General features: G+C 42.5%; 1 protein-coding gene across 1 annotated transcript; it reads left to right on the top strand.

Annotated features, from left to right (window-relative positions):
* The first annotated feature begins 160 nt into the window (after window positions 1-160).
* On the top strand, window positions 161-13,970 carry LOC112233484 (protein FAM78A-like). The gene is made up of 2 exons (XM_024401150.2): window positions 161-2,119; window positions 9,485-13,970. The coding sequence occupies exons 1-2, from the start codon at window positions 1,797-1,799 to the stop codon at window positions 10,008-10,010; spliced, it is 849 nt and encodes a 282-aa protein (XP_024256918.1). The 5' UTR covers window positions 161-1,796; the 3' UTR covers window positions 10,011-13,970.
* The last annotated feature ends 244 nt before the right edge of the window (window positions 13,971-14,214 follow it).

Genomic DNA, 14,214 nt, shown 5'->3' with positions numbered 1-14,214 from the left:
GGCCTATTATAGCCTGAATTATATGTCATTTAATAAATATAGCAAAAAAGCCCATCACTACATTTCCCAGAATGCTTGCAATGGCGAGGGGAAGTGTCGTCTGAAAGGTAGGCTACTTAAAAGGAGCTGCAGCTCAAGCCGCTGAAATAGACCAATGCGGGAGGGTGAACCTGCTGTGGCCGCAATGGGACAAGCGCAGAGAAATTACATTCTGTTCTGGAATTGGGACTAAATTATACCCAAAGGACAGGGATCGAGGAGGGAGCCTGGTTGGGTTATCGGACATTCCATGATTAGAATTAAAATAGGTTTTTATTAGTTGATCTACAAGAAGATAGGGATCCAAACGGAGAGGGGAAAGTTGACCTGGCTGCCTTTGAATGTTGCGCGGTGTTCATTATAATAACCGACGATGAAATAACTGTACATTGAAATGTTACCACTACTGGACCCTGCAATTGATCGTAACAATAAAAGAGAAAGGAACCAACTGGGAAGATGGACGGAATTACCACTCAAACCACGTGCGCACGCATATAGGGCAGTCCAATAAACTGTCTTGAGGGGACAAGTCAAAAAGACGGTCTTGCCTTACATTGTTCAAAAGTGTGGTGAACCTCTATTTTTTTAAATAGAATATATTGGGTTTATGCTACAACAGGCGTTTTGCAATGATACTACGTCCAATTGTTTAATTTTAAGCTAAACGTTTCACTTGCCCTATTGCCTTTTGCATACCATGTCTAAAATGTTCGTCGACTTCGGGTACGGACAGCAATATTTATTCTTATCCCTCATATAATCCCTGTGCATAGAGTTATTATAGGATTGCACGCGGGCTGTGTGTCTGTTGTAAGTGAAGACCTTCAGCAACTTATTCTAGATGGGTTATTTATTATGTACATGCACCTCATGAGGTGTGCACCTAATTTAGTCGTAACGTATTTTTGATGTGACATTGTTATAATTGTCGTAACACTGGGGTCAGTGAAAGGGGGCTTATTACTGTGGCATTAAGTGTTAATCGTTTATTGTTACATAATTAAGACTTTGCTCAATGCAAGCCGTTGCTGGCTGCAGACCTCTTATCCACACAAAAACATTTTTTGGGGACTAAAAACCTTTCACCAGTGACCGAACTGGTGGCTTATGGAAAACAGAATGCGTATCCGAGGGAAAGTTGATTTTACGCACACTCAGGAGGATAATGAAAGTGGAAATGAATAGGCTCACAGATGAGAGGCGCTGAGCTCCGCCAATATGACGTCGAAATGTTACGTTAGCAGTTTTTGTAAATTATGCGTCACAATTAGCTATTTCGTCTGCTTTATTAGATCACAAAGTAGGCCTAAATGTGAATCTTTTCTGGTGTACATCTCCGATGGTCGCAAGTTGCCAGTGATCGCGGGCGACCTCAAGCTTCTTGTGGGGGTGAAACAGATCATACAACACAGACATCTGAATAGGCACTTCTATTGATGGAGGAAGCTTCAAGACACGGAAAAGAAAGTTGCATCGGCCCTTTTTTGGTGATGTGAGCGGATCGCTAACGAAAAGCAGAAAGCATACTGCAGCAGTTCTATTATTGAGTAAAACTACATTTTTCCTCATAGTGTTGGAATACAGAACTGGTTGCAAAATGCATGGCTTTTATGAACATGTCAGCAAAGTGATAGTCTAGTCATTCTCAACGGAGAACAGTGGAGTGGCCATTTGCCAGTGCCACCCTTTTTCGTTTTTTTGTATTTTTTAACTATTGAAAATATGGATGCAATTGTGAATTAGTTGCTGTTTCCATGCGTCTTTCTCCTCCAGATCTCAGGACGTTGTTGTGGATTGTGTTGCTATTTAATGCAATGGGCTGTATCCAGAGTATCAGGTGTAAGCCCAAGTGTTTCCGTGAAAGTATCATCGTTCTCGAGGTGAACTCCTCCATCGACTCCAATCCAACCAGCATCGACGAGTCATCCAACGTGGTTCTGCGCTATCGAACACCGCACTTCCGAGCCTCTGCTCGAGTATTAGTGCCGCAGGTGGCCGGTAAAGAGACGTGGACTGTTGGCTGGATTCAAGCATGCAACCACATGGAGTTCTACAACAAATATGGAACCAAAGGGATGTGAGTATCAACCTAAACTCAACTCACATTACAAGGGAACGTAAACAATCATGTGAAATGTAGGTCTAGGTCTACTTCAAGCTCACCAACGGTGCAGGTGATGGTACTAGGCTATTTAGGGCTACAGTTTGATCAGGTGCAGAGGCAATCACATTTGAGTAGACTAAGACCTAATATAAATAACCCTGAATTAAAATTCCAGACCATACCTGCCATCCGTAATCTACTTCATTTTTCATATTCACATCTCAATGGCGCTGGGGCTTTGACACCTCCAAGATATTTTTGGAGATTGGAGGGCTAACTTCAGAACGTCAACAGTCTACTGTACCTCGATGCTGGAACACACTTGCGTCATGATGATTTCCGGAGAAAAGTTCGAGAAAAGTTAGTGGAAATTAGGAAAGGCAGAAAAGCCAAGGCACATTTTTATTCATATTGCAAATCCATGCTTTTGCGAAATCAAATCAATTATTAGATTGAAAAAACCAAACCATCAAGACTTTACAAAAATCCACTTTTATATCCCATGTCCATGGGGATAAACCTTATGTCCCTATATCATTCAAAACCTCAAATATGAATAGGTAACTTTAGCCTTTTTGATAGATATGTAATACATACACGAGTGTACAAAACATTAAGAACAGCTTTTTTTAATATTGAGTTGGTGTTGGAACATTGCTTGCTTCCATTTAGCCACAAGAGCAGTTGTGAGGTCGAGCACTGATGTTGGGCAATTAGGCCTGGCTTGCAGTCCCAATTCATACCAAAGGTATTTGATGAGGTTGAGGTCAGGGCTCTTTGCAGGCCAGTCAAGCTCTTCCACACTGATCTCGGCAAACCATTTCTGTATGGACCTCGGTTTGTGCACAGGGGCATTATCATGCTGAAACAGGAAATGGCCTTCTACAAACGGTTGCCACAAAATTGGAAAGAATCGTCTAGAATGTCATTGTATGCTGTAGCGTTAAGATTTCCCTTCACTGGAACTAAGGGGCCTAGTCCGAATCAACAGCCCCAGACCATTATTCCTCCTCCATCAAACTCTACTGTTGGCACTATGCATTCGGGCAGGTACTATTCTCCTGGCATCCGCCAAACCCAGAATCGGCTGTTTGCATATATAGTGTATCAATTCACTGTCTCTGGTGCATAGAGAGGTGATAGTGTCCTTGAAGATGCAGTACGCTTTAGCACTATTGGATTCTATAGAGCGGTGGTGGGCAAGGACTGAGTCCTCAATTTTCTCTAAAGCCAAGGCTTTCATAAACACTCTGTTAAATTGATCCATTCAAGCTAGGTTTCATTGTTAGGTAGGCTACTGGAGTCAACAGAAGCTGTATTGGTATGAGAAATCACATTATTTTCCAAATATTACAAAATGAGTTAATGTGAGCTCAGGCAGTTAGCTCAAATTCACTTCCCCCTGTCTATTGACAGATGTCTGTGACTTACACAAATTCAGTTCGTCCCACATCCTGTGGCAGGGGACCATAAATTGATGTATAGTGCCTTCAGAAAGTATTCATACCTATTGACTTATTTCACATTGACTTTACTTAAATAATAATTTACACAATTTGAAAAATATTTACTGCTCAACGAACACATATCATCATAGTTGAATCTGGATCTGGATGTAAAAAAAAACAGAGACAGACAAAATATGTATGTGCCTTCAGAAAGTATTCATACCTATTGACTTATTTCACATTTTGTTGTGTTACAGGCTGAATTCAAAATTGATTCTTATTTTTATTCCTCACCCTTCTACACACAATACCCCATAATGACAAAGTGAAAATATGTTTTTGGACATTTTTGCAAATGTTTGGAAAATTAAATACAGAAATATCTAATTTACATAAGTATTCACACCCCTGAGTAAGTACATACCTTTGGCAGCGATTACAGCTGTTGAATCAATGTTTGAAATTCACTGTGCGACTGAGGGACCTTACAGACAAGTGTATGAGTGGGTAACAGAGATGATGTAGTCATTCAAAAATCATGCTAAACACTATTATTGCACACAGAGTGAGGCCATGCAACTTATGTGACTTGTTAACCAACTGTTTACTGCTGAACTTATTTAGGCTTGCCATAACAAAGGGGTTGAATACTTAATGACTCAATACATTTCAGGTGTTCATTTTTTGTTAATTTGTAAACATTTCTAAAAACATAATTCCACTATGACATTATGGGGTATTGTGTGTAGGCCAGTTACACACAACATCTCAGTTTAATCCATTTTATATTTAGGCTGTAACACAACAGAATGTGGAAAAAGTCAAGGGGTGTCAGAGTCCTTTAAGAACAGTGGGTTTGGAGTAGGCGCAGAGGGTTATAAATGTACATAAATAAATGAATGTAAATAAATGTACATTTTATTACCAGGAAGAAACGGTCATGCCAAAAACACAAGGCGCATCAACTGGCGCATACACAGGACCCAAAATGTCTGGAAAAATAAAATACAATTGAACATCCACAAACTCACAGAATAACAATCCCGCACAAACCTAGGCGGGCCTAACAGGCTTAAATAGACAAAATCAAGAACCATAATAAGGAACAGGCGCAACTAATAAGACCAAACAAACAGAAAAGGAAAAAGGGATGGGCGGCGGATAGTAGACCGGCGACGACGACCGCCGAGCACTGCCTGAACAGGCAGGGGAGCCACCTTCGGTGGGAGTCGTAACAAGGGGTGTGAATTTTTATTTTATTTATTTAACCATGCAAGCCAGTTAAGAACAAATTCTTATTGATAATGACGGCCTAACCCGGCCAAATCCAGACGAAGCTGGGACAATTGTATGCCACCCTATGGGACTCCCAATCACAGCCGGATGTGATGCAGCCTGGATTCAAACCAGGGACTGCAGTGACGCCTCTTGAACAGAGTTGCAGTGCCTTAGACCGCTGCATCATCGGAAGTGAATACTTTCTGAAGGCACTGTATATCCAGAATGCAGAGGGTTTATCTACACCCGTTGCAGCATGGGATGTTTCAGGTCTGCATGTCAAAGATTACACACACTGTCCCAATATTACAATCCCCAACATAACCTCCTTCCCTTGCCCTAGTCTGGCTATGTCAAATCAAATTTTATTAGTCACATGCGCCGAATACAACAGGTGTAGGTAGACCTTACAGTGAAATGCTTACTTACGAGCCCCTAACCAACAATGCAGTTCAAAAAATACGGATAAGAATAAGAGATAAAAGTAACAAGTAATTAAAGAGCAGCAGTAAAATATCAATAGCGAGACTATATACAGGGAGGTACTGATACAGAGTCAATGTGCAGGGGCACTGGTTAGTTGAGGTAGTATGTACAGTTGAAGTCGGAAGTTTACATACACTTAGGTTGGAGTCATTAAACTAGTTTTTCAACCACTCCACAAATGTCTTGTTAATATCAAACTATAGTTTTAAGAAGTCGGTTAGGACATCTACTTTGTGCATGACACAAGTAATTTTTCCAACAATTGTTTACAGACAGATTATTTCACTTATAATTCACTGTATTACAATTCCAGTTGGTCAGAAGTTTACATACACTAAGTTGACTATGCCTTTAAACAGCTTGGAAAATTCCAGAAAATGATGTCATGGCCTTAGAAGCTTCTGATAGGCTAATTGACATCATTTAAGTCATTTGGAGGTGTACCTGTGGATGTATTTTAAGGCCTACCTTCAAACTCAGTGCCTCTTTGCTTGACATCATGGGAAAATCAAAAGAAATCAGCCAAGACCTCAGAAACAATTGTAAACCTCCACAAGTCTGGTTCATCCTTCGGAACAATTTCCAAATGCCTGAAGGTACCACGTTCATCTGTACAAACAATAGTACGCAAGTCTAAACACCATGGGACCACGCAGCCGTCATACCGCTCAGGAAGGAGACCCGTTCTGTCTCCTACAGATGAACGTACTGTGGTGTCAAAAAAGGACCTTGTGAAGATGCTGGAGGAAACAGGTACAAAAGTATCTATACCCACAGTAAAACGAGTCCTATATCGACATAACCTGAAAGGCCACTCAGCAAGGACGAAGCCACTGCTCCAAAACCGCAATAAAAAAGCCAGACTACGGTTTGCAACTGCACATGGGGACAAAGATCATACTTTTTGGAGAAATGTCCTCTGGTCTGATGAAACAAAAATAGAACTGTTTGGCCATAATGACAATCGTTATCTTTGGAGGAAAAAGAGGGAGGCTTGTAAGCAGAAGAACACTATCCCAACCGTGAAGCACGGGGGTGGCAGCATTTTGTTGTGGGGGTGCTTTGCTGCAGGGGGGACTGGTGCACTTCACAAAATAGATTGCATCATGAGGCAGGAAAATTATGTGGATATATTGAAGCAACATCTCAAGACATCAGTCAGAAAGTTAAAGCTTGGTCGCAAATGGGTCTTCCAAATGGACAATGACCCCAAGCATACTTCCAAAGTTGTGGCAAAATGGCTTAAGGACAACAACGTCAAGGTATTGGAGTGGCCATCACAAAGCCCTGACCTCAATCCTATAGAAAATGTGTGGACAGAACAGAAAAAGCATTTGCGAGCAAGGAGGCCGACAAACCTGACTCAGTTACACCAGCTCTGTCAGGAGGAATGGGCCACAATTCACCCAACTTATTGTGGAAGGCTACCTGAAACGTTTGACCCATGTTAAACAATTTAAAGGCAATGCTACCAAATACTAATTGAGTGTATGTAAACTTTGACCCACTGGGGATGTGATGAAAGAAATAAAAGCTTAAATAAATCATTCTCTCTACTATTATTCTGACATGGCAAATTCTTTAAAATAAAGCGGTGATGTCAGGAATTGTGAAAAACTGAGTTTAAATGTATTTGGCTAAGGTGTATGTAAACTTCCGACTTCAACTGTAGATGGTGAACAAATTTTAGGTGGTTATGTAGGTAGAGTTATTAAAGTGACTATGCATAGATGACAGCAGAGAGTAGTAGTGGTGTAAAGGTGGGGGGGCAATGCAAATAGTCTGGGTAGCCGTTTGATTAGATGTTGTGTCTTAAGTCTTAGCTTGGGGGTAGAAGCTGTTTAGAAGCCTCTTGGACCTAGACTTGGTGCTCCGGTACCACTTGCCATGTGGTAGCAGAGAGAACAGTCTAGGACCAGGGTGGCTGGAGTCTTTGAAAATGTTCAGGGTCTTCCTCTGACTCCGCCTGGTGTAGAGGTCCTGGATGGCAGGAAGCTTGGCCCCAGTGATGTACTGGGCCGTTTGCACTACCCTCTGTAGTGCCTTGAGGTTGGAGGCCGAGCAGTCGCCATACAAGGTAGTGATGCAACCAGTCAGGATGCTCTTGATTTTGCAGCTGTAGAACCTTTTGAGGATCTGAGGACCCATGCCAAATATTTTCAGTGTCCTGAGGGGGAATAGGTTTTGTTGTGCCCTCTTACAAATCAGAGTACCGGGGCATTCTTCTTTTGAACCCCAAACCAGCAGACGTGTCGCTTAGATGAAATAGGAGAGGCACATTTACTTTGGCCATTGATCTGCCCAGAATAGAGGATGCGTGCAGTATTTGTGCCATATGAGGTGAAAGCTGCTCTGAGATGTGTGTTTGTTTGTTTGTGTGTGTGTGTTTGTGTGTGTGTGTTAATCTCTCACACGGGACCTAAAGAGCTACTGAATGGAAAAAACAAAATAAAACAAATAAAATTATGCTGTGTGGAGATTAGAGAGACGTCCCTCAGCTCTGCAAACAAAATATAATATGAAAAGAGAATAGAGAGGGTAGTGAGCGAGAGAGAGATGAAACTGGTATTAACAGGTCCTTCTCTCTCTCTCTCTCTCTCTCTCTCAGAGCACCTATCCCCCCAGATGGCACAAATACACATCTGTTGGGTTCTTCCTATCTATTTCAATAGAGCACCTCCCATGGTTTTGAATACAGTACTGAAAATAGAACAGTACTATAATACAATACAGTCTATAAAGAGTAGGTAGATCCTGTAGTATCGTTAGGCCTCCAATAGAGGGAGAAAGAAAAAGCCAAATGTTCTTGCTCTGGGGCATGTTCTGTTCTCATGAAACCATGTGTTATCAAGATAAAAATACGGGGGGTGCTTTGTTGGCCATTGTCTGTAGTAGTTGGCCCTTCACAGTGAAATTGATGTTACAATTTGGCTCCTGTCAGAGATATATTTATAGATGTAAAGATTGTTCAAGTTGTTTTGAAGCCAGATCGATAGAGAGGATAGTGATTTGTAGCGACAAGAATGGACATGGATAACACACACACACACACACACACACACACACACACACACACACACACACACACACACACACACACACACACACACACACACACACACACACACACACACACACAGGGGCTTGCCTAAAGATCACAATCTAGAACCTCTTTGAATAAATAAATACATCAAATTGATTTATAAAGCCCTTTTTACATCAGCAGTTGTCACAAAGTGCTTATACAGAAACTGAACCAATGTCCATGCAGACCTGTCATGTGACTAGTGATCACACTGCTATCTACAGTTCTGCTGATCCTCCACTTCTGGGAGAAAGGTAATTTTCTTCCTGCCGAGGGGGCGGACATGATTGTTTATGAGGTGCCTCTGTCCCACAATTTCACCTGCTACATCTCAATACTACAAAATTCACCGTCACTTAATTCACTCAGATCTAAATTAAGGGTGGACGAAGCAAAGCAATCCCGATATGCTTAGGACATATCGCTTTCACCTATCCTGTGTTGACAGATCATTGGTCAGTGACAAATGAGAAAAGGAAGCCATTTGAGATCATTGACATGCATCTACAGTGACTTACTACACAGGAGTGGGTTAGACAGGCGGGGAGGCTGTTAACAATGGGAACCTGGGATGTGCTGTGATTGTGCTGCCCTGATTCTCAATAACAAACCCACTCAGCCAGGCTGTTTGAGCCTCTCAGGAAGATAGTCTCCTCCACCTTTATCCTCCAGCCATTATTTAACAGTGGGTAAGAGCCTATTACGATTGACACATCTCTCAAACAAGTTTTGTCAGGAAAGCAGTAACCAAATGCAGAGAGATTCCCACGTGTAAAACAAGTCTCCCCTTCTTGTTTCCACTTCTAGGTTAAAGGAATACTTTTTCCAAAATTCACATTAAAAATGTGCTCTAAAATTGAGTTCCGTTGACAGTTCACACCATCTGTTGTGTAGATTTAGCTATATATACACACAAGGATACTTCAATCCCATATGAATGTGAGTGATTGGCACCATCCTTGATTTTGCCGTGAACTTTAAACCTCACTCTGTTTTTTAATCTTCCGGGTTAAATATAACTACCTGCTTTTCCACTTCCAGGTCGAGCTGGGAACTCCCTGACCTGCGGGATGGCAAGATCCAGGCCATCAGCGACTCGGATGGTGTCAACTACCCTTGGTATGGCAACACCACGGAAACGTGCACCATTGTGGGCCCCACCAAGAAGGACACCAAGTTCACGGTCAGCATGAACGACAACTTCTACCCCAGTGTTACGTGGGGAGTTCCTGTGAGCGACAGCAACATGCCACAGCTCAGCAGCATCCGCCGCGACCAGAGCTTCACCACCTGGCTGGTGGCCATCAATCAGGCCACGGCCGAGACCCTGGTGCTGCAGACCATCCGCTGGAGGATGCAGCTCCACATCGAGGTGGACCCTGACAAGCTCCTGGGCCAGAGGGCTATGCTGCGTGAGCCCGTGGCCCAGGAGCAGCCCCACATCCTGGGCAAGAATGAACCCATCCCCCCCAACGCCATGGTCAAGCCCAATGCCAACGACGCTCAGGTGCTCATGTGGCGGCCAAAGACCGGGGAAGCCGTCGTGGTCATCCCGCCCAAATACTGACTGACCTCTGGAGGTTAAACGCTCTTTCTCTTCTCCCACTCCTCTACCTACACCTCACTTTTCCTTTCTTCTCTTTTTATCTACTTTCCTTTTCCTTTCTTCTCCTTTTAACCTTCCCTCAAGCTCCTTGCCTCTATTTGCCTCTACTTTTCCGATCTCTTCTCTCACTTTTTGTCAAAATAGAGCGAGAGAGGGAGAGAAAGTGAAACAAGGACAAGAGCAGCTTGGAGAAAGAGGACACTCGTTGCCTATAAGTGGGAGCTGGAGCAGACTTTAAAAACAGGAATGAACAAACTGCAACCATTCTACCTTCAATTGGGGTCGGGTTTCACTGTGCTAGATGAAGTCATTGCAAAAAAATACCCACAGAAACGTTGCATTTTTTGTTGCATTTTGGGGATTGTAATTTGGGAGGGTTGGGGAGTGTGTGTGGTTTGAACAAATAACATAGTATTCATGTTCGTGTTTATGTACATGGTACATGCACAAAGTTGTCTTTTTATTTATGGTCTGGAGAGAGTGCACTTTTTGTGAATAAGCACTCTTCTGTGCTCTACATGATGGATAGTGAACATCGGGGAGATGTGTAGTTTTAGTACTTTTTTTTTTAAACATGCGAGACATTCAATCCATGCTGCCTTATGTTTACATCGCTTTTAACTTTGAGCCTTTAATCATGTGCAATGCAATATTCCTTGACATGTCTTGTCTCTTCTTCCATCCAGATTGTTGGTGCTGTTGTGTGTGGGTTTAGGAATGGAACAGTGACAACAGAGTGCAAATTATTAGACACATGTTTTTACGGGTCTAATAGTAAACACACGGCATTTAAATAGTTGAAATATATGACCTTTTCATGTGGTATGTACACAACCAGTCAAGGTGGTTTCATCTGATTGTCAAACAAATCTCTTCAAAAAGTAGGCTACCTGCACATGTTCGTCCACACCAAAATAATTCCAGCATCCCAAACACGTGCACCCATTTGATATATGGAAAGAGGCATCTGTTACAAAACACCAACAAGTGTAATGACATTCAGCAATTGTCATTTTTGTAGAAATATTTACCACTGCAGCAGGACAAATAGTATTTTAAACAAATAGGAGAATGGTTAAATTAGCATTATTTATGGGGTTACAGGGAACCAAATTGGGTCCTAATACTGCTAGAACTCTTTACTCCCACAGAACATACAGAGAAAATTCATTCAAACAAACCCTTTCACAATGCCAGTATGCTCATCTCATCAATGCAAACGCACATGTTATGTTTGGCAGTGTAAAAGGTTTTCTGACAACATTCAAACCCATTGAGTGACATTCAGCTGACATTCAGATGGACAGCAAGGGTTGTCAACAACCTCCCTTTACAGAGAGAATACTGTCTTTCATCATGTTATCTTTTATTTGATTTATCACCACTCCCTCCATCTCAGGGCCCCTGACACTGTAAAGTGTTTGTCACACACACCTCCCTCGCCCCATCCATCCCTCTGCCTTTCTTCTCCTCTCTACAGCTGTCAGAAGAGAGGGGTATGCTAGCACCTAATCAATATTGGTATTAATAAGCAATCACAGCAAGCAGTAGCCAGGGGAAATGACTGTGTTTCAAATCCCAGGGCAATAAGAAAGCTATTGCTATTGGAGATAAATAATCTTGGCTTTAGGGTCCCTGTGTGTGGGGTGGCTCTGCAGAGGTTAACTGGATGTATCCCACTGCCCTCCCTCTCTATTCTCTCTCCTTGTCCCCACCGCTCCCCTCACCCTCTCTCCACTTCTGATGTTTATCCCCATTTACCCTGTCCCCACTTTCTCCTCTCTCTGATCCATCTGTCTCTCTCTGCTCCCCTCGATCCATCTCTCTATTTCCTCCATCCCTCCTCTCTTCACCCTCTTCTCTGTCTTCCTTGTGTGGAGGAAGGGCAGGTAGTAGTAGAAAAGCGAGACTCAGCCTGGCATATAGAAGACCCACTTGAGGGGTAGCCACCGGTGTAGAAATGTGGTGCTTTTTTTCCCTCCTCTCGCAGGGATAACGCACAGAGCCCCGGCTAGCTAAATACCTCCATAAATGGGACAATGTCTAGTCATTCATTTATCTGTGGGAACGGCAGCTTTACCCCGGGCTGAATTCTCTCTCATGGAGGAGGGAGGGAGGGGGTGTGGTAGAGGGATGACTGTGGGGCAGAATTTGGCATCAGGCTTTTTTATCTCCTTATAACATCATCAACGACAACAACGAGCTAAGAAAAAAAGGGACAGGGACCGATGTTTTTGTTTTGTAACACCGGGGTCAAGCTGCCATTTTGAAGTGGTTGAGAAAACAGCATCTCCACTTTTGCCACTGATGGTATTGTTTTAGTATAGATGCTATGCCATTGTGGTTTGATATTTTTTGGAGGCAAAGCTTTCTTGGTAGAGTAATATTACCATCAAATGCCACCAACAACTGGCCAAAAATGTGTTGAGTCACCATTGTTTCCTTCATTATTTTAGCCTACCTCGTGGTTTGGTTTATTTAAAATTACTCAAATCTGTTGACCTCTCAACCAAATATCAACCTTAATTTGACATCTTTGCCTGATGAGAAAAGACAGAGCAGCCAAGTGTGTAACAGCTGAACATAATTAAAAAAGAGACAGGGTTAGGAAACTAGATAGACTGATAGCCTCGCCAAATGAGATCTTCAGTATGATAGCTATGATGCAGTATGTATACTGCAGCTCTCTCTTGTTATAATTACATTTTGGACCCGCATAATAGCCTAATCAGATGGCCCTCGTTGCCCTGCCCCTGCATCAGCTCTGTGAGTTAGCCCCTGCTCTGGACTCAATCATCTGGGCTGAGGGAGGAGGGAGGAGGGGACTGGAAGTGCTGCCATTATTATATCTGCTGTGAAATGCTGAGCCCCCTTCAGATACACTGTGTTCGACTGTGCCAAGGGTGGCTAGAGTGATATATGATGGGCTCTTAGGGCTAGAGGGCAAAGGTCAGTGTTAGAAGGGGTGGGGCACACACACAGTTATCATAAGACAGCAGGGACAGAGGCCCCCGGGGACGGTCTCTCCTTGCATCCTATCGGATCGTCACAACATCACACTGGGACTGAACAGCGCTTATTGGCCCCCAGCAAAACACACACACGAGAGGGAGGTCACAGAGGAGACGATTGCCTCAATGTGTCTCTGAGTCTGACCGTTTTGTTATGTTCTACTGATGAGGCCATCTCATAATGTACAAGTGCTTCCTGGAAACACACCTCTAACTGAGTTCTGTTTTTAAAAATGGTCATTTACGTAAACGTTCTTATGAGATTACGATGCCAACATTGAATGAGTGAAATTCATTGACTTCATGTTTCTCCTTCTGGGGTTGTGCCACTGGGTGGAACCTTCCTTTCCTAAACCCACAACTCCTAGTTGAAGGCTACCACCTTTTCTATGGATCTTTATGTAAAAGAGTCCTGTAAACAGTCCAGCAACTCCTCAGAGACCAGCAGAAAAGATGTAGCTTTAGTTCAACCAATAACAAGCCCAAGCTCACTCTCAGGATTGCCCATCATTATTTCCTATCCTTTGCTATTGGCTTACCCCATGTAAACAAAAGAGTTGATTGGATATTCCATTTGCCTGTCCATCTTACCCTTCACCTCTGACTAGGTTTTCAGTAGAGTAGCCCCATGACTAACTGTAGCAGATTATACACAATAGGCTATGTATTTCTAATTTCTTTGGGTTTGTTGGTTTGTCTTCTGAAAAATGCTCTAATATATTTCACAGCACTGAAACAAAAATACAGTATTTTCTTGTTGTGCTTTGTCATTGACACTGATACTCGATACTTGAAAATGGAACAGTACTGGCAAATATTTAAAACCGTGAATATGCACAATGATTTAAAAAAATGACTGAAAATGAAAAGAGTGGTATTTTTCATGAATTAAAAAAAATTGCAAATGTTATTTGTTCCCTGGCATCTGTCTCCTAAAGTGTTGTGATGGGAGAATATGCACCTTGTGACATGGTGATTCTATCTACAAAAGCACCTTGCCAAGATGCTTCACACACAGCACCCACAACACCCTAGCTTTTATCAACTCTGATACCATGTCATACATTATGAAGGAAAAGAGTTGGTGATACTTATTTGAAAGTCTGCTTATAAACTATTTCTTAACCATAATCAAGTCAAATATCCATTAGTCA

The sequence above is a fragment of the Oncorhynchus tshawytscha genome, linkage group LG33 (genome assembly GCF_018296145.1).
Source record: "Oncorhynchus tshawytscha isolate Ot180627B linkage group LG33, Otsh_v2.0, whole genome shotgun sequence".
Classification (NCBI taxonomy): domain Eukaryota; kingdom Metazoa; phylum Chordata; class Actinopteri; order Salmoniformes; family Salmonidae; genus Oncorhynchus; species Oncorhynchus tshawytscha.
Note: the sequence above shows the minus strand (reverse complement) of the source record. Positions and strands in the feature narration are given on the sequence as shown.

Excerpts from the sequence above, each read along its gene's own strand:
- LOC112233484 (XM_024401150.2), top strand. The coding sequence starts at position 1,797 with ATGCGTCTTTCTCCTCCAGATCTCAGGACGTTGTTGTGGATTGTGTTG. Across the intron at positions 2,120-9,484 it reads AAATATGGAACCAAAGGGAT|GTCGAGCTGGGAACTCCCTG; the intron begins GTGAGTATCAAC and ends TTCCACTTCCAG.